We start from the raw sequence: 23,516 nt of genomic DNA, 5'->3' as shown, positions 1-23,516 counted from the left end.
GAAGAGACAGAGTCGGGTCATGGAGATCTCCCCTACCACACAAACATGAGATGGCTGAGTTTGGGGAAGATGCTTTAAAGGATGTGGGACCTGAAGTGGGAGATTGCTGAGTTTTTGCAAATGAAAGGAAAATATGTGGATTTCCCTCAACTGCAAGATGAAGAATGTTTGGCTGATTTTTCCTTCACCGTGGACATCATGAATGAACTGAATTCCAAACTACAAGGGAAGGGCCTTTTTGCACATCAGATGTACAGCCTTGTCAAAGCCTTCAAGGGGAAATTAATCCTCCTGACCTGCCAAGTAGAAGCCAACAATCTCACCCACCTTCCGACACTACTAGTCTGTTCCCTATCAGATGACAACAATCTGACACACTAGTCTGTTCCCTATCAGATGACAACAATCTGACACACCTTCCGACACTACTAGTCTGTTCCCTATCAGATGACCAGCGGGAGAATTATACATCTCTGCTGTGTGCTTTGAACAGTGAGTTTTCTCATCGTTTTGAGGATTTAAAAGTGTTGGGAAACAGCATGCTGTTGGTTTCCTCTCCTTTCACCTTCAATGTGGACCACGCTCCCACTGACCTGCAACTTGAGCAGATCGATCTTCAGTCTGATGCAGTGATTGGAGAACTATTCAAAACAATGTCACTGACGAGGTTCCATGCATCTCTCGATGAACAAAACTTTCCAAAGATTAGGAGTCATGCTCAGATGTTTGTACTGTTTGGGTCAACTTATGTATGTGAACAGACATTTTCAGTGATGAAACATAACAAGTCAAGGTACAGATCTCCTCTTAGACTCTCCCCTCTCAGCAATCCTGCTCATAGCGACGCCCGAAACTATACCTGACTTCACTGCTCTAGTCAATGCCCACCAGACTTCCCTCACACTGATCGGGTAGTTTAAATGTAATGTTGAGCGCTCTCTCGTGTATTTGTGCATACCCGTGAACAAGAGTTCTGTCCGTGGTGCTGAATGCAGTGTACTTTGTCTCCCATGTAGTTCATTGCATGTTTAATAATAAATACCTACCAAAAGGAGAACATGGTTTATTTCTGTGCATGTTAAAAAGTAAAATAAGTAGCATATCTGGATGTGATTTACAGTAGATATATCTGTCAGTCATACACATGTATAATCCTGTAATATGATGTTTCAATGGATTTTTATTTAACGAGGCAAGTTAGTTAAGAACACAAGAACAATGACGGCCTAGGAACAGTGGGTTAACTGCCTTGCTCAAGGGCAGAACAACAGATTTTTACCTTGTCAGCTCGGGGACTCGATCTTTCGGTTACTAGTCCAATGCTCTAACCACTAGGCTACCTGCCACGCGATTCTGGGCAAAAATATATTCTAATGTGGCCCTCCATGGAAAATAATGACCAGGCGTGCTCTAGAACAACGGTGCATATTTCTATACTATAGAACGTTTAACTTTATACTAGAACATTTAAGTCTAAGATTTTCAAGACTAATTTCAAGTCAAAGAACTGACAGGAAAACATACTTTCTTCAATGTTTTAATAAAAATGTGTAACATCAGAAAGACAAACAAAAAAAGGGGAAAAAAGTGGAAAACCACAAACTCAAGTTGTTTTATCAAAAGATGAAAGAAACGTATTAATGAGCATGTTGCTCACGGTCTTCAAAGTATCTAGAAGATTAGTTAATGATTACTATTCCCAACAACGCTGTTCATGTAATCAGCCAGCCAATCAGCTGTGTTCTCTACCAACATGGCTACCCACCATGGTGAAACCAGGCCCAGATAGAAACTCACTGGTCAAACACGGCCACCTGGCTGTCATACCTGGGTACTACAGTCATGACAAGCCATTACAGAGTCATCAAAAAGACTCCACTAGCGCCACTGAAATCCAGTCCAAGATGGAGGCAGGGTAGTGAACTCAGACACGGTTTGTTGTAACGTCTGAGGCTGCAGGACCCTGATGCTGTCCAGTGTCAGGTAAGGAGCTGTTTGGCTGTGGAGTCTTCGTCAATGGGGGTTTCCTCAGTGGTGAGGGATTTTGTTTGGGCTCTGTGGTAGTGTGTTGGTACAGAGGGGTCAGAGGTACAACAGAGGGGTCTCAGTCGGTGGTAGTACGTCTGTACCAGAAGCGGGCCCTGAAGTCATCACTACAGGTCATGAACCCTGGGTTGGTGGGGGAGTGGACGATACAGCGGACGATGTTGTTGTGACCCAGGGACAGAAGGTTCTTCCTCTCTGCAGAACGGGAGTCCCAGCAGCATAAAGAGATGGTTCTCTCATCAGGCAGCAGAACATAGTCCTCTGTGTGGTTGAACACACCCTGGGTACGATGCATCTGACGACCACTCAGACCAGCACCTGACGGGAGGAAGACACACACACGGATAAGTTATGGGCAAGAATGATTCCACATCAGAGTAACATTGTCCTGACTCAAACAAAACACCATCCCAGACCTCCTCTCTCTTTGTACTGACTCAACCCACCCCGGACCTCCTCTCCCCTTGTCCTGACTCCACCCACCCCAGACCTCCTCCCTCTTTGTCCCGACTCAACCCATCCCAGACCTCCTCTCTCTTTGTCCTGACTCAACCCATCCCAGACCTCCACTCTCTTTGTCCTAACTCAACCAACACCACCTCAGATAAATAAATAATGAAACATGTTCAATTTGGTGCTAAGGCTATAAATAATGCAAAAACAAAGTGTTGGAGAAGAAAGTAATATGTGCCATGTAGAAAAGCTAACGTTTCAGTTCCTTGCTCAGAACATGAGAAAGTTGGTGGTTCCTTTTAACATGTTCCTTTTAACATGTTACCCATCGCTCCACAAAAGCTGCAGCGCAAGGGGAATAACTACTCCAAATCTAAAAGGGAGTGACGTTTGAAACAGTATTAGCGCACACCCAGCTAACTAGCTAGCCATTTCACATCGGTTACACCAGCCATTAGGCTGATATGCTTGAAGTCATAAACAGCGCTGTGCTTGTGAAGAGCTGCTGGCAAAACGCACAAAAGTGCTGTTTGAATGAATGATTACGGGCCTGCTGCTGCTCAGTCAGACTGCTCTATCAAATCAGACTCAATTATAACATAATAACACAAATACGAGCCTTTGGTCATTAATATGATCGAATCCGGAAACTATCATTTCGAAAAAACAAAAACGTTTATTATTTCAGTGAAATACGGAACCGTTCGGTATTTTATCTAACGGGTGGCATCCCTAAGTCTAAATATTCTTGTTACATTGCACAACCAATATATGTCATATTTACGTGAAATTCTGGCAAATTAGTTCACAATGAGCCAGGCAGGCCAAACTGTTGCATATACCCTGACTCTGCGTGCAATGAATGCAAGAGAAATGACCATTTCACCTGGTTAATATTGCCTGCTAAACTGGATTAGTAGTTATAACTAGTGATTATGATTGATTGTTTTTTATAAGATAAGTTTAATGCTAGCTAGCAATTTACCTTGACTTCTACTGCATTCGCGTAACAGGCAGGCTACTCGTGGAGCGCAATGGTTAGAGCGTTGGACTAGTTAACTGTGCGGTTGCAAGACTGGCACCCCAGAGCTGACAAGGTAATAATCTGTCCTTCTGCCCCTGAACAGGCAGTTAACCCACAGTTCCCAGGCCGTCATTGAAAATAAGAACGTGTTCTTAACCGACTTGCCTAGTTAAATTTAAGGTATATATATATATATATATAAAAAACAGAAATCGGCACCCAAAAATACCGATTTCCGATTGTTATGAAAACTTGAAATCGGCCCTAATTAAATCGGCCATACCGATTAATCAGTCGACACCACCCCAGAACACCTCAGCCCCTCTCCCTGTCTATTCCCCAATAACACACTCATCTTAGGGGGAGATAGGTAAGGGGTTAAGGCTAGTGTCTGGGGGGGGTTAAGGCTAGTGTCTGGGGGGGGTTAAGGCTAGTGTCTGGGGGGGGTTAAGGCTAGTGTCTGGGGGGGGTTAAGGCTAGTGTCTGGGGGGGGTTAAGGCTAGTGTCTGGGGGGGTTAAGGCTAGTGTCTGGGGGGGGGTTAAGGCTAGTGTCTGGGGGGGGGGGTTAAGGCTAGTGTCTGGGGGGGGGGGGGGGGGGGGGGGTTAAGGCTAGTGTCTGGGGGGGGGGGTTAAGGCTAGTGTCTGGGGGGGGGGGGGGTTAAGGCTAGTGTCTGGGGGGGTTCGGGTAAGAGGTTACCTGTGTATTTGACCAGGGGGCGCCCGGTGGAGATCTCCCACAGTTTGGCGACAGAGTCTTTCCCGGTGGAGAGGACGTACTTGGAGTTCTTCGAGAAAACAGCGGAGCAGACCTCCGCCCCATCATGGGCCTTATCAAACGTCATCACACAGCGGTTAGACACACCGTCCCACAGCTTGATACTGCCGTCCTTACTGCACGTCACATAGCTGGAGACACAGAATGAGCAGAGGGTTAAGGGGGTCAGGGACTGAGCCAGTCTAGTGAACCCACCTGTTGACACTGTCAGGGTTAAGGTCATGGGTCAGGGACTGAGCCAGTCTAGTGAACCCACCTGTTGACACTGTCAGGGTTAAGGTCATGGGTCAGGGACTGAGCCAGTCTAGTGAACCCACTTGTTGACACTGTCAGGGTTAAGGTCATGTGTTGGGGACCTAAGGGCTGTGGCAGTTATATTCTGTCAGGGTTAAGGTCATGTGTTGGGGACCTAAGGGCTGTGGCAGTTATATTCTGTCAGCTGGTTATTGTCAAGCAGAAGACTGCCCGTCTCACGGTAATTGACCGTTAATGAACATAAACATGTTGATCATCTCCAGGCCTCCATTCAAGCTCATGATGCACCTTTGGAATATCTACAATTTGAAGTCTAATAAATCACCTGATTAAACATCATCACAATAAACATATTTATTTATTTTAGGCAGGTCTAAAGAAACACTATATGAAGAAAATGTATTTCAGAAGAACAGAATATGAGTTGGCCTGCTATGTTATCTGGCTATAGACTGTAGGCTTGTTCATTTATCAGACTAGATACTGTATGTTATCTGGCTATAGGCTTGTTCATTTATCAGACTAGATACTGTATGTTATCTGGCTATAGGCTTGTTCATTTATCAGACTAGATACTGTATGTTATCTGGCTATAGGCTTGTTCATTTATCAGACTAGATAATGTATGTTATCAGACTAGATACTGTAGGCTTGTTCATTTATCAGACTAGATAATGTATGTTATCAGACTAGATACTGTAGGCTTGTTCATTTATCAGACTAGATACTGTATGTTATCAGACTAGATACTGTAGGCTTGTTCATTTATCAGACTAGATACTGTATGTTATCAGACTAGATACTGTAGGCTTGTTCATTTATCAGACTATCAGACTAGATACTGTATGTTATCTGGCTATGCTCCATGTCATAGGCTGTAGACTTGTTCATTTAGCAGACAAGATATGCTTATAAGTCATTGCCATTATTTTATAGAATGAGAAAATTAAAAACTTAGCTGAATAAAATAGAAAGGATATTTGAGCGAGTGCTCATATGAAGTGGCTACGTTGAGCGTAAAAGTGATGATTTGAAATTGGTCCTAAATACTAGATTTAGACTTACATGGTAACTTTAGTTGTGAATAATACAAAACCTTAGAATGTCTTAGAAATCAAAAGATACACTACATGACCACAAGTATGTGGACTAGAGGTCGACTGATTAAGATTTTTCAATGCCGATACCGATTAAATCGGCCGATTTATTTATATATTTGTAATAATAACAATAACAACAATACTGAATGAACACTTATTTTAACTTAATATAATACATCAATAAAATAAATGTAGCCTCAAGTAAATAATGAAACCTGTTCAATTTGGTTTAAATAATGCAAAAACAAAGTGTTGGAGAAGAAAGTGAAAGTGCAATATGTTCCATGTAAAATATATGCCAAGTGAGAAAGCTAACGTTTCAGTTCCTTGCTCAAGAACATATGAAAGCTGGTTGTTCCTTTTAACATGAGTCTTCAATATTCCCAGGTAAGAAGTTTTAGGTTGTAGTTATTATAGGAATTATAGGACTATTTCCCTCTATACCATTTGTATTTCATTAACCTTTGACCATTGGATGTTCTTCTAGGCACTTTAGTATTGCCAGTGTAACAGTATAGTTTCCGTCCCTCTCCTCGCTCCTCCCTGGGCTCGAACCAGCAACAACGACAATTAGCGCGCGCTAACTTGCTAGCCATTTCATTTCGGTCACACGAGCCTCATCTCAGGAGTTGATAGGTTTGAAGTCATAAACAGCGCAATGCTAGACGCACAACGAAGAGCTGCTGGCAAAACGCACGAAAGTGCTGTTTGAATTCATGTTTACGCACCTGCTTCTGCCTACCACCGCTCAGTCAGATACTTAGATGCTTGCATGCTCAGTGAAGATTATATGCAATGCAGGACACGCTAGATAATATCTAGTAATATCATCAACCATGTGTAGTTAACTAGTGATTATGATTGACAAGTTTAATGCTAGCTAGCAACTTACCTTGGCTTACTACATTTGCCTAACAGGCAGTCTCCTTGTGGAGTGCAACGAGAGAGAGGCAGGTCATTGTTGCGTTGGACTAGTTAACTGTAAGGTTGCAAGATTGGATCCCCCGAGCTGACAATGTGAAAATCTGTCGTTCTGCCCCTGAACAAGGCAGTTAACACACTGTTCCTAGGGCGTAATTGAAAATAAGAATGTGTTTAACCGACTTGCCTAGTTAAATAAAGATTAAATAAAAGGTGTAAAAAATAATAATAAATAGGCAAAACGGCGCCTAAAAATACAGATTTACGATCGTTATGAAAACTTGAAAATCGGCCCTAATTAAATCGGCCATACCGATTAATCGGTCGACCTCTAATGTGGACACCTGCTCATCGAACATTTCATTCCAAAATCATGGGCATTAATATGGAGTTGGTTCCCCCCTTTGCTGCTATAACAGCCTCCACTATTCTGGGAAGGTTTTCCACTAGATGTTGGAACATTGCTGCGGGGACTTGCTTCCATTCAGCCACAAGATTATTAGTGAGGTCGGGTACTGATGTTTGGTGATAAGGCCCAGCTCACAGTCGGCGTTCCAATTCATCACAAAGATTTTCGATGGGGTTGAGGTCAGGGCTCTGTGCAGTGGGCCAGTCAAGTTCTTCCACACCACAACCTCCCGAGAGGCGCAGCAGTCTATGGCACTGCATTACAGTGTTGAGGCGTCAAGACAGACTGAGGTTTGATCCCAGGCTGTCACAGTCGGCCATGACCGGGAATCCTATAGGGCGGTGCACAATTGGTCCAGTGTCGTTCGGGTGCGGCCAGGGGGCTTTCTTTGGCTCATTCCGCTTTAGTGACTCCTTGTGGCGGGCCGGGAACCTGCAAGCTGGCTTCAGTCGTCAATTGAACGGTGTTTCCTCCCAACACATTGATGCAGTTGGCTTAAGTGTTAAGAAGCGTGGTTTGGCAGGTTGTTTCGAGGGACACATAACTCGACCTTTGCCTCTCCCAAGCCCGTTGGGGAGTTGTAGCGATGAGCCAAGTGAATATCACCAAATTAGGGATAAAAAGGATAACGTTTTTTCCTAATTACAAATGATCTTCTAAACCGATTGACAAACCATTTCTGTATGGACCTCGCTTTGTGCATGCTGAAACAGGAAAGGGCCTTCCCCAAACTGTTGTCACAAAGTTATTGATGCTGTAGCGGTAAGATCTCTCTTCACGAGAACTAAGGGGCCTAGCAAGAACCATAAAAAACAACCCCAGACCATTATTCCTCCTCCACCAAACTTCACAGTTGGCTCTATGCATTGGGGCAGGTAGCGTCTCCTGGCATCCGCCAAACCCACATTCATCCGTCGGACTTCCAGATGGTGAAGCGTGATTCATCACCTCAGAGAAAGCGTTTCTACTACTCCAGGGTCCAAAGGCAGCGAGCTTTACACCACTCCAGCCAACGCTTGGCATTGCGCATAGTGATCTTAGGCTTGTGTGTGGCTGCATGGAAAACCATTTAATGAAGCTCCCGACAAACAGTGCTTGTGCTGACATTGCTTCCAGGGGCAGTTGGGAACTCAGTAGTGAGTTTTGCAACCGAGGACAGTCACACTCGAGGACAGTGGTTCCGTTCTGTGAGCTTGTGTGGCCTACCACTTCGAGCCATTGTTGCTCCTAGACATTTCTGCTTCCACATTGAAAGTCACTGAGCTCTTCAGTAAGGCCATTCTACTGCCAATGCTTGTCTATGGAGATTGCATTGCTGTGTGCTCGGTTGTATATACCTGTCAGCAACGGCGGTGGCTGAAATAGCAGAATCCACTAACTTGAAGAGGGTGCCCACATACACCTGTAAATATAGTGTAGTGGGCTGAATGAGGATTTGACAAAATCACCAAAAAGGCTTGCGCTCTGTTCCTCAGGCTGCACACGCTGTTCTCTCATCAAGTGATCATATTTTCACTATTCAGAATATTCTCAGTTTAAATCTGGTCTTTGCTAATATGTTAAATGTTTAGATTTAGAATGGTCTGTTATGAACCGGACAGGAACAAGGGGAAAGTCACCCGTATGCCCTAGACCAGTGGTTCCCAAACGTTTTATAGTCCCGTACCCCTTCAAGCATTCAACCTCCAGCTTTAACAAAGTTAACCATTTTCACTGTAGTGTCCAAAACGTCTTTCAAGCTGTCAGGCATTTCCTTGGCAGCAAGAGCCTCTGGGTGGATGCAGCAGTGTACCCAAGAGCCTCTGGGTGGATGCTGCAGTGTACCCAAGAGCCTCTGGGTGGATGCTGCAGTGTACCCAAGAGCCTCTGGGTGGATGCAGCAGTGTACCCAAGAGCCTCTGGGTGGATGCAGCAGTGTACCCAAGAGCCTCTGGGTGGATGCTGCAGTGTACCCAAGAGCCTCTGGGTGGATGCTGCAGTGTACCCAAGAGCCTCTGGGTGGATGCTGCAGTGTACCCAAGAGCCTCTGGGTGGATGCTGCAGTGTACCCAAGAGCCTCTGGGTGGATGCTGCAGTGTACCCAAGAGCCTCTGGGTGGATGCTGCAGTGTACCCAAGAGCCTCTGGGTGGATGCTGCAGTGTACCCAAGAGCCTCTGGGTGGATGCTGCAGTGTACCCAAGAGCCTCTGGGTGGATGCTGCAGTGTACCCAAGAGCCTCTGGGTGGATGCTGCAGTGTACCCAAGAGCCTCTGGGTGGATGCTGCAGTGTACCCAAGAGCCTCTGGGTGGATGCTGCAGTGTACCCAAGAGCCTCTCGGTTGGTGCTGCAGTGTACCCAAGAGCCTCTGGGTGGATGCTGCAGTGTACCCAAGAACCTTTGGGTGGATGCTGCAGTGTACCCAAGAGCTTCTCGGTGGATGCTGCAGTGTACCCAAGAGCTTCTCGGTGGATGCTGCAGTGTACCCAAGAGCTTCTCGGTGGATGCTGCAGTGTACCCAAGAGCTTCTCGGTGGATGCTGCAGTGGACCCAAGAGCCTCTCGGTGGATGCTGCAGTGGACCCAAGAGCCTCTCGGTGGATGCTGCAGTGGACCCAAGTGGCGTCGGGAGCAACTGCTTGCACGCGCGTTACCACTCCACTATGTCTCCCTGTCATGGCTTTTGCGCCATCAGTACAGACACCAACACATCTTGACCATCAAAGTCCATTTGAGGTCACAAAGCTGTCCAATCGTTTTTTTTAAATATCCTCGCATGTTGTCCTGGTTTCCAGAAGAGGATGTCTTCCTTAATTGACCCCCCATAAACGTAACAGACGTACACCAGGAGCTGTGCCAGGCCCGCCATGAGTCTGTTGACTCATCCAGCTGTAACACATAAAATTCGCTGGCTTGTATGCAAAGCAGTAATTGTTTCAAACATCTCCTGCCATGTCACTGATGCGTCGTGAAACAGTGTTGTTTGAAGACATCGTCTGTATAGTTTGTTTGGGCCTTTTCCCCCAGCAGCAGGAAGAATGAAGTCCTCCACAATAGTTTGGGTCTTGCCTGTCCCAGCCACTCGGTAGCTCACCACTGGGGCGGCAGTGTAGCCTAGTGGTTAGAGCATTGGACTAGTAACCGAAAGGTTGCAAGTTCAAATCCCCGAGCTGACAAGGTACAAAATCTGTCGTTCTGCCCTTGAACAGGCAGTTAACCCACTGTTCCTAGGCCGTCATTGAAAATAAGAATTTGTTCTTAACTGACTTGCCTAGTAAAATAAAGGTAAAAAAATAAATATATAAGATGCTTCTCGCCCTTTCTTATTATTAATGGTATCTGTTGCTTTTATACATGTCTTACTACTCGGAAACATACTTATTCACACTCGAAAAACTCCCGTGACTTGTTTTTCAAGTTGTCATGTCATGTTTCGTTTCTAAATGTCTGTGCATGAGTAACGGTTAACGTGACTGGATGAGTAACGTGACTGGATGAGTAACGTGACTGGATGAGTAACGTGCCTGGATGAGTAACGTGCCTGGATGAGTAACGTGCCTGGATGAGTAACGTGACTGGATGAGTAACGTGACTGGATGAGTAACGTGACTGGATGAGTAACGTGACTGGATGAGTAACGTGACTGGATGAGTAACGTGACTGGATGGCTAACGTGATTGGATGAGTAACGGCTAACGTGATTGGATGAGTAACGGCTAACGTGATTGGATGAGTAACGGCTAACGTGATTGGATGAGTAACGGCTAACGTGATTGGATGAGTAACGGCTAACGTGATTGGATGAGTAACGGCTAACGTGATTGGATGAGTAACGGCTAACGTGATTGGATGAGTAACGGCTAACGTGATTGGATGAGTAACGGCTAACGTGATTGGATGAGTAACGGCTAACGTGATTGGATGAGTAACGGCTAACGTGATTGGATGAGTAACGGCTAACGTGATTGGATGAGTAACGGCTAACGTGATTGGATGAGTAACGGCTAACGTGATTGGATGAGTAACGGCTAACGTGATTGGATGAGTAACGGCTAACGTGATTGGATGAGTAACGGCTAACGTGATTGGATGAGTAACGGCTAACGTGATTGGATGAGTAACGGCTAACGTGATTGGATGAGTAACGGCTAACGTGATTGGATGAGTAACGGCTAACGTGATTGGATGAGTAACGGCTAACGTGATTGGATGAGTAACGGCTAACGTGATTGGATGAGTAACGGCTAACGTGATTGGATGAGTAACGGCTAACGTGATTGGATGAGTAACGGCTAACGTGATTGGATGAGTAACGGCTAACGTGATTGGATGAGTAACGGCTAACGTGATTGGATGAGTAACGGCTAACGTGATTGGATGAGTAACGGCTAACGTGATTGGATGAGTAACGGCTAACGTGATTGGATGAGTAACGGCTAACGTGATTGGATGAGTAACGGCTAACGTGATTGGATGAGTAACGGCTAACGTGATTGGATGAGTAACGGCTAACGTGATTGGATGAGTAACGGCTAACGTGATTGGATGAGTAACGGCTAACGTGATTGGATGAGTAACGGCTAACGTGATTGGATGAGTAACGGCTAACGTGATTGGATGAGTAACGGCTAACGTGATTGGATGAGTAACGGCTAACGTGATTGGATGAGTAACGGCTAACGTGATTGGATGAGTAACGGCTAACGTGATTGGATGAGTAACGGCTAACGTGATTGGATGAGTAACGGTTAACGTGATTGGATGTTAATTTTTTGACTAGGTTACCTGTATTTGACATTGTGTTGTTGAACACGCTGAACACTGGATGTTTTAATTGTATTTTTGTCAGTGAAACAAAATTACTCAGGCAAGAAAAAAAACTCACCCAGATGTATAGCCCCATTGGAAAACATCAATGGACTTTTTGAACACGTGAAGAAAAAGAATTAAAAAAAATATATATATATATATAAAAAGTGAATCACATTTTGATCTGGCGTACCCACGACAGCATTGCACCCAGTTTGGGAATACCTGATCTAGAGGGTTAGAGGTCAGGGGTTACCTGTTAGCATTAGGGTTGTAGTTGACTCCACTGATGGTGTCAGTATGCTGGTCTAGAGGGTTGCAGGAGACGAAGCATTGGAAGGTGTTCACGTCGTAGAGGCGGAGGGTCGGGTGCTGTGTCCCCACCAAAAGGAAGTCACCTGACGGGTGGAAGGAGATGGCACGCAGCATCTCTGCTTCCTGTGGGGAGCAGACACAGAGACACACTACTGTTAGTACAGTGCCTTGCGAAAGTATTCGGCCCCCTTGAACTTTGCGACCTTTTGCCACATTTCAGGCTTCAAACATAAAGATATAAAACTGTATTTTTTTGTGAAGAATCAACAACAAGTGGGACACAATCATGAAGTGGAATGACATTTATTGGATATTTCAAACTTTTTTAACAAATCAAAAACTGAAAAATTGTGCAGCAAACTCTGTCCAGAAGTTCAGTGAGGATCTCTGAATGATCCAATGTTGACCTAAATGACTAATGATGATAAATACAATCCACCTGTGTGTAATCCAGTCTCCGTATAAATGCACCTGCACTGTGATAGTCTCAGAGGTCCGTTAAAATCGCAGAGAGCATCATGAAGAACAAGGAACACACCAGGCAGGTCCGAGATACTATTGTGAAGAAGTTTAAAGCCGGATTTGGATACAAAAAGATTTCCCAAGCTTAAACATCCCAAGGAGCGATAATAATATTGAAATGGAAGGAGTATCAGACCACTGCAAATCTACCAAGACCTGGCCGTCCCTCTAAACTTTCAGCTCATACAAGGAGAAGACTGATCAGAGATGCAGCCAAGAGGCCCATGATCACTCTGGATGAACTGCAGAGATCTACAGCTGAGGTGGGAGACTCTGTCCATAGGACAACAATCAGTCGTATATTGCACAAATCTGGCCTTTATGGAAGAGTGGCAAGAAGAAAGCCATTTCTTAAAGATATCCATAAAAAGTGTTGTTTAAAGTTTGCCTCAAGCCACCTGGGAGACACACCAAACATGTGGAAGAAGGTGCTCTGGTCAGATGAAACCAAAATTGAACTTTTTGGCAACAATGCAAAACGTTATGTTTGGCGTAAAAGCAACACAGCTCATCACCCTGACCACACCATCCCCACTGTCAAACATGGTGGTGGCAGCATCATGGTTTGGGTCTTCTTTTCTTCAGCAGGGACAGGGAAGATGGTTAAAATTGATGGGAAGATGGATGGAGCCAAATACAGGACCATTCTGGAAGAAAACCTGATGGAGTCTGCAAAAGACCTGAGACTGGGATGGAGATTTGTCTTCCAACAAGACAATGATCCAAAACATAAAGCAAAATCTACAATGGAATGGTTCAAAAATAAACATATCCAGGTGTTAGAATGGCCAAGTCAAAGTCCAGACCTGAATCCAATCGAGAATCTGTGGAAAGAACTGAAAACTGCTGTTCACAAATGCTCTCCATCCAACCTCACTGAGCTCGAGCTGTTTTGCAAGGAGGAATGGGAAAAAATGTCAGTCTCTCGATGTGCAAAACTGATAGAGACATACCCCAAGCGGCTTACAGCTGTAATCGCAGCAAAAGGTGGCGCTACAAAGTATTAACTTAAGGGGGCTGAATAATTTAGCACGCCCAATTTTTCAGTTTTTGATTTGTAAAAAAAGTTTGAAATATCCAATAAATGTCGTTCCACTTCATGATTGTGTCCCACTTGTTGTTGATTCTTCACAAAAAAATACAGTTTTATATCTTTATGTTTGAAGCCTGAAATGTGGCAAAAGGTCGCAAAGTTCAAGGGGGCCGAATACTTTCGCAAGGCACTGTATATCTAATCCAGGGTTGCTAACTGCTGGGCTCAAAAAGGTGACAATTACATTATTTTCAGAGCAGAGTTGTCACAACACCAACATTTTACTATGTGATAAAAAGCCAATTCTCACCAAGTAGTAATATGATACCACAGGTTTGCCCCACCAGCACGCCTGTTCCCATTTTCTATAGGTTCTGCCCAAACCCCTGATATCTCTACTCAACTTCCTGTTTTCTAATGGTTCGGCACACCCCCCCCCCAGCTCCCCATCTACACCCCCCAGCTCCCATCACTGTCTACACCAACAGACAATCTGAGAGGAGAATGTTGTTATCTGTACCCGTCTAAAGGCCCCACCCCTGTTGTTACCTGTACCCGTCTAAAGGCCCCACCCCTGTTGCTACCTGTACATGTTTGAAGGCTCTCTTGGCAGAGGGCTTGGAGTAGTCAAACAGTTTGAGGGTGTAGTCACGTGACCCAGACGCCAGGATCTGTTCCGTGGGGTGGAATGCCAGACACGTGACCTCATCCACGTGGTCGTACAGTGTTCTGATCACAGGGTGGTTCTCCATGTTCTGCTGGGCTGTCTCATTCATCATCACCTAGAACACATAGGAACATTAATGTTCTGATCACCTAGGTCTTATTACAGCACACTGTTCTTATTAGACAAATACAGGTAGGTCTCTATCATAGAGTTGCATGGTATACCAAAACTTCTGTACCCTCCCGTGATACAAAAAACAAAGTTTCGGTGCTAGAATTTGTTACATTCGGTCTGTCAAATGTCTCGAGAGGCTCAAGTCTGTCTATCAGAGCAGCCCCTTTATAAAACGAAGTGCAGAGCCTGCTCCACTTCCTCATTCATCACCATCTGTCTGGCTGCATTATCTCCCCACTCATGTTGCACACAAGTTAACCTACTTGAATAATGCAACAAGGCAGGTAAAGATGTTCAAACTGTTCGCAAAACAATGTCCATACAGGCTACAACAGTTTACAATTCAAGACCATACCACCATCTTCCAGATTTAAATGTAGGCTAACTTTCCTTGCTAGTTGACAGCTGAATTCACCACCCTAGTACACCGTTTGTGATATGAAAGCATAAGGCAATATATGCTGATTTCATTATATGTTCTCAGATTTACCATTCAAATAAATTATTACCATTCTTGTTTTGTGGTTAGATTGGTATGGCGTATTGTGATACTCAACCTGGCATGGCGTATTGTGATACTCAACCCGGCATGGCGTATTGTGATACTCAACCCGGCATGGCGTATTGTGATACTCAACCCGGCATGGCGTATTGTGATACTCAACCTGGTATGGCGTATTGTGATACTCAACCTGGTATGGCGTATTGTGATACTCAACCTGGCATGGCGTATTGTGATACCCAACCTGGCATGGCGTATTGTGATACTCAACCTGGCATGGCGTATTGTGATACTCAACCTGGCATGGCGTATTGTGATACTCAACCTGGCATGGCGTATTGTGATACTCAACCTGGCATGGCGTATTGTGATACTCAACCTGGCATGGCGTATTGTGATACTCAACCTGGCATGGCGTATTGTGATACTCAACCTGGCATGGCGTATTGTGATACTCAACCTGGCATGGCGTATTGTGATACTCAACCTGGTATGGCGTATTGTGATACTCAACCTGGTATGGCGTATTGTGATACTCAACCTGGTATGGCGTATTGTGATACTCAACCTGGTATGGAGTATTGTGATACTCAACCTGGCATGGCGTATTGTGATACTCAACCTGGCATGGCGTATTGTGATACTCAACCTGGCATGGCGTATTGTGATACTCAACCTGGCATGGCGTATTGTGATACTCAACCTGGCATGGCGTATTGTGATACTCAACCTGGCATGGCGTATTGTGATACTCAACCTGGCATGGCGTATTGTGATACTCAACCTGGCATGGCGTATTGTGATACTCAACCTGGCATGGCGTATTGTGATACTCAACCTGGTATGGCGTATTGTGATACTCAACCTGGTATGGCGTATTGTGATACTCAACCTGGTATGGCGTATTGTGATACTCAACCTGGTATGGAGTATTGTGATACTCAACCTGGTATGGAGTATTGTGATACTCAACCTGCCATGGCGTATTGTGATACTCAACCTGGCATGGCGTATTGTGATACTCAACCTGGCATGGCGTATTGTGATACTCAACCTGGTATGGAGTATTGTGATACTCAACCTGGTATGGAGTATTGTGATACTCAACCTGGTATGGAGTTTTGTGATACTCAACCTGGTATGGAGTATTGTGATACTCAACCTGGTTTCGCGACAACACTACCCTCTCGGTTTCATCCTCGATCACTTCTGTTTAGTTATTAGTGAATACAACCAAGGCTCTTGTCAAAAGTAGTGCACTACACAGGGAATAAGCTACAATGTCAGCCCTCTGTCTCACCTCTATGGGCATGGCACTCTTGGCCAGCATACGTTCTGTGTCCAGGACTTTGATGGAGGCGTCTGCAGAGCCTGTAGCAATGAGCTGCCCGTCCCGGCTGTAGGTGGCCACGCGACAGGGACCCTTATGAGACGTCACGTAACAAGTCTCGTACTCAGACGCCTCGGGGGACATGGACTGGACGTCAGCGTCAAACTCCAGGTCGATGCCAACGCCTGGTGCCACTGTGTCAGACCGCCCGATGGCATACTGCACCGCACTGTCATCATTCTCCATGCCTGGAGAGAGGAGGTTGGATGGAGAGATACAGTTTTACAACCAATCAAACTGCAGACATTGAGCTATCTTGTGCACCACAGTCATCATTCTCCTTGCCTGGGGGTGAATGGAGCAATACAGTTGATTAAAACAGTGACACAACATATCAGACATTTAGCTAGCAAACTACACTGTCGCCATTCGCTATGTCTTGGGATGGATGAAACAGTGGAGCAGTATAGTTCCAAAACAACCACACTGCAGACATGTAGTTAGTATTCTCCTACGAGCTAGTCCACTACCCACTCACCTATCTTGGCCAGCTGCATGAGGTTCTCAGAGGGTGACACGACGCTCTGTGGCTTCACCTCCGTGATGAGGTTGTTGGCGATGTTGGTGTAACCGTCATACAGCAACTGGCTGATGATCAGCCGGTACAGGTGCTGTCGGTCCCGCAGCGTCGGTTTGGGACGGTACATCTCCGCTCAGGCTTCTTCAACGAACTTGGCTGAAATCGATCAAAACATGGTCATCATTATTTGCTACAAATCAAAAACGTTTTTATTATGAACTTCTATAACTTCAACTAGCTAGCAAAGAAAGCTCAACTATCATGCGAATAGTATGGAAGCCCACTGGCTGGTTAAGTAACTAACGTTAGCATACCAACGGGACCTACAATGCAAGATAGCTGCTGTAGCTAGCTACGACAAAACCATTCGTAACATTCACACTACAAACATAAATCGTAGACCGTATAAACTGTTAACAAGCACCTTATGTTTTACAATAATAACCAACCGAGTTTAGGGAAGTAAAAACAAATAACGTTAAATGAATATGCATTGATTTAACTTATCTACTGCTAGCTAGCTAGCCCAACATTGTGCAAGCAACGACTGCACCAAACGGGTTAAAAACTTGGTTTAATTGGTTGCGATCATGTATAACACAACAAGAATATCAAGAAAATGTATCAAACTTAAAGAAACGTTAGCTACATACAGAAAACCTTTCAAATGTTGCAAAAATACCTTTGCCTTGATTCAAGGGACGCTTGAGGTTACAAAGCATGCGCTACGTAACTGCGTCACTTGCATCACGTATCACATCTTTGCGTCGGTACGTAACGGGGCGTGGGTTTTGACTATGGAAATGACAATGAATAGAACGTACTTAGAAGCTCTTACCCTGGCTGGTAAACAAACGGGTACACTCAAAATGGCTGCCTGGTAATGTGTTGCAATCATTTCCATGGTATGGTTTGGAATGTTCTCTCAACTGATGTTGGATTTACCTGGTAATGTAGAATGTTCATTCAAAGGATGCTAACTGATGGCTCATGCAATGACATTTTTGTTTAATTTAATATAAATTGTGTTAACTCAACAAATCACACAGCACAGATTGAAGGGTGCATTTCCTGCTTTTACTTTCTGGCATGGGTACACTCAAAATGGCTGCCAGTCCACCCATTATGCCATCACTGACTTGAATGGAGATGGCCTTTCTATTCATTCTTATTTCTGTTTTTGCTGTGCTCCAAACAACTGGCAACTAAAAAAAACAAAAACATCAGCCATTCATCAGCCATCTCCAACTGGGAAAAATAGTTTTGAACTGTAATCCAACTTGGAGTTCCAAGTCAGAAACTCTGGCATCTTTCTAGCGCACCGACTTTCCGACCTGAAGATCACTGACGTCATGATTTGACCTCAGGTTTCTTTCAGAGTTCCAAGTTGTCTTGAAAGCACCATTTGTTCATGAGCTTCCCCGGGTAACACGAATGTCTGGCCCACATTTGGCCTGATTCCGGCATGCCAGATCTAAATCTGCTGGCCTGGGTCTGGCAGCCGGATCCGGCCCGAGTTCGAAATGAATGATGGTACAGACTAGGCCCGATCTGGCAGCCTGAACGGAGACAGAATTGGCCCAGCAATGGCCTAAATTCACTCGATTCTACCCCCCAACCACTAAAAAAGATTTTTATTAAATGTAAGTAGTAATATTTTATTAAATGTAAATAGTAATATTTTATGAAATGTAAATAGTAATATTTTTAAATGTAAGTAGTAATATTTATATTACATGTAAGTGGTAATATTTGTATTAAATGTAGGTAGTAATATTGCAGCTATCAACTGAACTATGAATGAACATAAACATAAAAAATAAATTCTAATTTTAAAACTTTGACTTAAATAGATGGAATTGACTTTGTGTGGGTGTCATCCCTCCACAGGCAACATCTGTGTACAGTAGCATGGATGTATCCAAATAAATGTCACTAGAAAACAGCTCAATCAAATGCAAATGCAGCTACTTAGAATAAAATCAATATGCAGAGTTGACACGACTATGTTAGCCATAGTTGACTAGATAACTAGCAAGGGATCAGAACATTGCCAGCCTGCCTAGCAATCAAATAAATAGAATGAACAACAAGTCCACTTTTCTAGCAACCTAACCGATACAACTAACAACGAGGTATAGTGGAATGATGAAATAGTATACACATTCACTGGTAAAAATGTGTGATTGTTTTCTTTGGAAACGGTGGTATAAGTTGGATAAACCCCTCCGTTCTGTACATTATCTTGAACTAATAAACACGGTACCAAGTACAATGTCGTCCATTATTTCCAGATAATGTACAAAGCGTCAGTGTTTATCTCTTACATGTATGTGTGTATGTAAATGCATCTACAGTTGAAGTCAGAAGTTTACATACACTTAGGTTGGAGTCATTAAATCTCGTTTTTCAACCACTCCACAAATTTCTTGTTAATATCAAACTATAGTTTTGGCAAGTCGGTAAGGACATCTACTTTGTGCATGACACAAGTAATTTTTCCCAAAAATGTTTACAGACAGATTATTTAATTTATAATTCACTGTATCACAATTCCAGTGGGTCAGAAGTTTACGTACACTAAGTTGACTGTGCCTTTTAAACAGCTTGGAAAATTCCAGAAAATTATGTCATGGCTTGAGAAGCATCTGATAGGCTAATTGACATAATTTGAGTCAATTGGAGGTGCACCTGTATTTCAAGGCCTAACTTCAAACTCAGTGCCTCTTTGCTTGACATCATGGGAAAATCAAAAGACAGCAGAAAAAAATTGTAGACCTCCATAAGTCTGGTTCATCCTTGGGAGCATTTTCCAAACGCCTGAAGGAACCATGTTCATCTGTACAAACAATAGTATGCAAGTATAAACACCATGGGACCACGCAGCCATCATACCGCTCAGGAAGGAGACGTGTTCTGTCTCCTAGAGATTAACGTACTTTGGTGCGGAAAGTGCAAATCAATCACAGAACAGCAGCAAAGGACCTTGTGAAGATGCTGAATGAAACCGGTACAAAAGTATCTAAATCCACAGTAAAACGAGTCCTATAGCGACATAACCTGAAAGGCCTGCTCAGCAAGGAAGAAGCCACTGCTCCAAAACCGCCATGTAAAAGCCAGACTACGGTTTGCAACTGCACATGGGGACAAAGATAGTACTTTTTGGAGAAATGTCCTCTGGTCTGATGAAACAAAAATATAACTGTTTGGCCATATTGACCATTGTTATGTTTGGAGGAAAAAGGGGGAGGCTTGCAAGCCAAAGAACACCATCCCAACCGTGAAGCACGGGGGTGGCTGCATCATGTTGTGGGGGTGCTTTTTTAACCGATGTGAAATGGCTAGCTAGTTAGCGGTGGTGCGCGCTAATAGCTTTTCAATCGGTGATGTCACTTGCTCTGAGACCTTGAAGTAGTTGTTCCCCTTGCTCTGCAAGGGCTGCGGCTTTTGTGGAGTGATGGGTAACGATGCTTCGTGGGTGTCAGTTGTTGATGTGTGCAGAGGATCTCTGGTTCGTGCCCAGGTAGGGGCGAGGAGAGGGACAGAAGTTACACTGTTACATTGATGCTGTTGACCCTGATCACTGGTTGCTGCGGAAAAGGAGGAGGTCAAAAGGGGGGTGAGTGTAACCGATGTGAAATGGCTAGCTAGTTAGCGGTGGTGCACGCTAGCGTTTCAATCGGTGACGTCACGATGCTTCCAGGGTGGCTGTTGTTTAACAACTACTTCAAGGTCTCAGAGCAAGTGACATCACCGATTGAAACACTATTAGCGCGCACCACCACTAAGTAGCTAGCCATTTCACATCATTTACAAAAGCCCCCCCAACAGAAGCACCCCTGGTTCGAGCCCGGGTCGGTGCGAGGGAACGGAAGGTATACTGTTACACTTTTCTGCAGAAGGGACTGGTGCACTTCACAAAACAGCGGCATCATGAGGCAGGAAAATTATGTGGAGATATTGAAGCAACATCTCAAGACATCAGTCAGGAAGTTAAAGCTTGGTCGCAAATGGGTCTTCCAAATGGACAATGACCCCAAGCATACTTCCAAAGTTGTGGCAAAATGGCTTAAAGACAACAAAGTCAAGGTATTGGAGTGGCCATCACAAAGCCCTGACCTCAATCCTATAGAACATTTGTGGGCAGAACTGAAAAAGCGTGTGAGAGCAAGGAGGCCTACAAACCTGACTCAGTTACACCAGCTCTGTCAGGAGGAATGGGCCAAAATTCACCCAATTTATTGTGGGAAGCTTGTGGAAGCCTACCCAAAATGTTTGACCCAAGTTAAACAATTTAAAGGCAATGCTACTAAATACTAATTGAGTGTATGTAAACCTCTGACCCACTGGGAATGTGATGAAAGAAATGAAAGCTGAAATAAATCATCCTCTCTACTATTATGACATTTCACATTCTTAAAATAAAGTGGTGATCCTAACTGGCCTAAAACAGGGAATTTTTACTCAGATTAAATGTCAGGAATTGTGAAAAACTGAGTTTAAATGTATTTGGCTAAGGTATGTAAACTTCCGACTTCAACTGTATACTGTACATATGAAAGTGGCCAATGATATCAAGTCTATAGGTAGGCAGCCGCCTCTCTGTGCTAGTGGTGGCTGTTTAACAATCTGATGGCCTTGAGATTGAAAAACAGCTTCCATCTCTCTGTCCCTGCTTTGATGCACCTGTACAGTCTTCACCTTATGGATGGTAGTGGGGTGAACAGACAGTGGCTCGGGTGGTTATTGTCCTTGATGATCTTGTTTGCCTTTGTGACATCGGGAGCTGTAGGTTTCCTGGAGGGCAGGTAGTTTGCCCCCTGGTTGTGCAGACCGCACCACCCTCTGGAGAGCCCTGCGGTTGTGGGTGGTGCAGTTGCCGTACTAGGTGGGGATACAGCCCGACAGGATGCTCTCGATTGTGCATCTGTAAAAGTTAGTGAGGATTTTAGGAGCCAAGCAAAATGTATTCAGCCTCCTGAGGTTAAACACTCTTGCGCTTTCTTAACCACACTGTCTGTGTGAGTGGACCATTTCAGTTTGTCTGTGATATGTACGCAGAGGAACTTGTGGGGCCCCAGTGTTGAGGATCAGCGGAGTGGAGATGTTGTTGCCTACCTTCACCACCCGGGGGCGGCCCGTCAGCAATTCCAAGATCCAGTTGCACAAGGTGGGGTCGAGACCCAGGGACTCAAGCTTAATGATGAGTTTGGAGGGTACTATGGTGTTGAATGCTGAGCTGTAGTCAATGAACAGCATTCTTTCATAGGTATTCCTCTTGTCCAGATGGGTTAGGGCAGTGTGATTGCGATTGCATTGTCTGTGGACCTATTGGGGTGGTAAGCAAATTGGAGTGGGTTTAGGGTGTCAGGTAGGTATATGATATGATCCTTGACTAGTCTCTCAAAGCACTTCATGATGACAGAAGTGAGTGCTATGTGGCCATAGTCAATTAGTTAAGTTAGCTTTCTTGGGAACAGGAACAATGGTGGACATCTAGAAGCATGTGGGGACAGCAGACTGGGATAGGGATTGATTGAATATGTTCGTAAACACACCAGCCAGCTGGTCTGTGTATGCTCTGAGGACGCGGCTAGGGATGCTGTCTGAGCCAGCAGCCTTGAGAGGGTTAACACGTTTAAATGTTTTACACACATCTGCCACGAAGAAGGAGAGCCCACAGTCTTTGTTAGTGGGCCATGTCAGCGGCACTGTATTGTCCTCAAAGTGCAGAAAGAAGTTGTTAAATTTGTCTGGGAGCAAGACGACGATGTCCGCGACGGGGCTCGTTTTCTTTTTGTAATCCGTGATTGCCTGTATCCCCTGCCACATACGTGTTGTGTCTGAGCCGTTGAATTGCGACTCCACTTTGTCTCTGTACTGACGTTTTCCCTGTTTGATTGACTTACAGAAGGAATAACTACACTGTTTGTATTCGGTCATGTTTCCAGTTGCCTTGCCATGATTAAATGTGGTGGTACGTGCTTTCAGTTTCAATCCATGGTTTCTGGTTAGGGAAGGTTTTAATAGTCACAGTGGGTATAACATCTCCTATACACTTCCTTATAAACTTGCTCACCGAGTCAGCGTATACGTTAATGTAATTCTCTGAGGCTACCCGGAACATATCCCAGTCCACGTGATCAAAACAATCTTGAAGCGTGGAATATGATTGGTCAGACCAGCGTTGGATAGACCTAAGCACGGGCGGTTCCTGTTTTAGTTTTTGCCTGTAGGAGGGGAGCAACAAGATGGAGTCATGGTTGGAGTTGCCAAAAGGAAGGCGGGGGAGGGCCTTGTATGTATTGCGGAAGTTAGAGTAGCAATGGTCGAGTGTGTTACTCGCTCGTGTACTGCAATCAGTATGCTGATAGAATTTAGGTAACCTTATTCTCAAATGAGCTTAGTTAAAATCTCCAGCTACAATAAATGCAGCCTCAGGATATATGGTTTCCAGTTTGGATAAAGTCCAGTGAAGTTCCTTGATGGCCGTCTTGGTATCCGCTTGCAGGGGGATATACACAGCTGTGACGATAACCGAGGAGAGGTCTCTTGGGAGATAACACGGTCTGCATTTGATTGTGAGGAATTTTAGGTCAGGTGAACAAAAGGACTTGAGTTCTT

At 44.6% G+C, this 23,516-nt stretch overlaps 1 protein-coding gene across 2 annotated transcripts; it reads right to left on the bottom strand.

Annotated features, from left to right (window-relative positions):
- Positions 1-1,523: 1,523 nt before the first annotated feature.
- On the bottom strand, positions 1,524-17,752 carry cstf1 (cleavage stimulation factor, 3' pre-RNA, subunit 1). 2 transcript variants are annotated; one of them, XM_031806605.1, is made up of 7 exons: positions 17,575-17,752; positions 16,851-17,048; positions 16,283-16,560; positions 14,224-14,421; positions 12,026-12,207; positions 4,221-4,429; positions 1,524-2,364 (listed from the first exon to the last, which is right to left on the bottom strand). In XM_031806605.1, exons 2-7 carry the CDS (start codon positions 17,017-17,019, stop codon positions 2,105-2,107), a joined length of 1,296 nt encoding a protein of 431 aa, XP_031662465.1. In that variant the 5' UTR covers positions 17,020-17,048; positions 17,575-17,752; the 3' UTR covers positions 1,524-2,104. The 2 variants fall into 2 exon arrangements, with proteins under 2 accessions (XP_031662465.1, XP_031680797.1); XM_031824937.1 differs by having other exon boundaries at positions 17,546-17,632.
- Between the last annotated feature and the right edge of the window lie 5,764 nt (positions 17,753-23,516).

This window comes from Oncorhynchus kisutch, linkage group LG1, assembly GCF_002021735.2.
Source record: "Oncorhynchus kisutch isolate 150728-3 linkage group LG1, Okis_V2, whole genome shotgun sequence".
Classification (NCBI taxonomy): Eukaryota; Metazoa; Chordata; class Actinopteri; order Salmoniformes; family Salmonidae; genus Oncorhynchus; species Oncorhynchus kisutch.
This window is presented reverse-complemented; position numbering and strand designations above follow the sequence as displayed.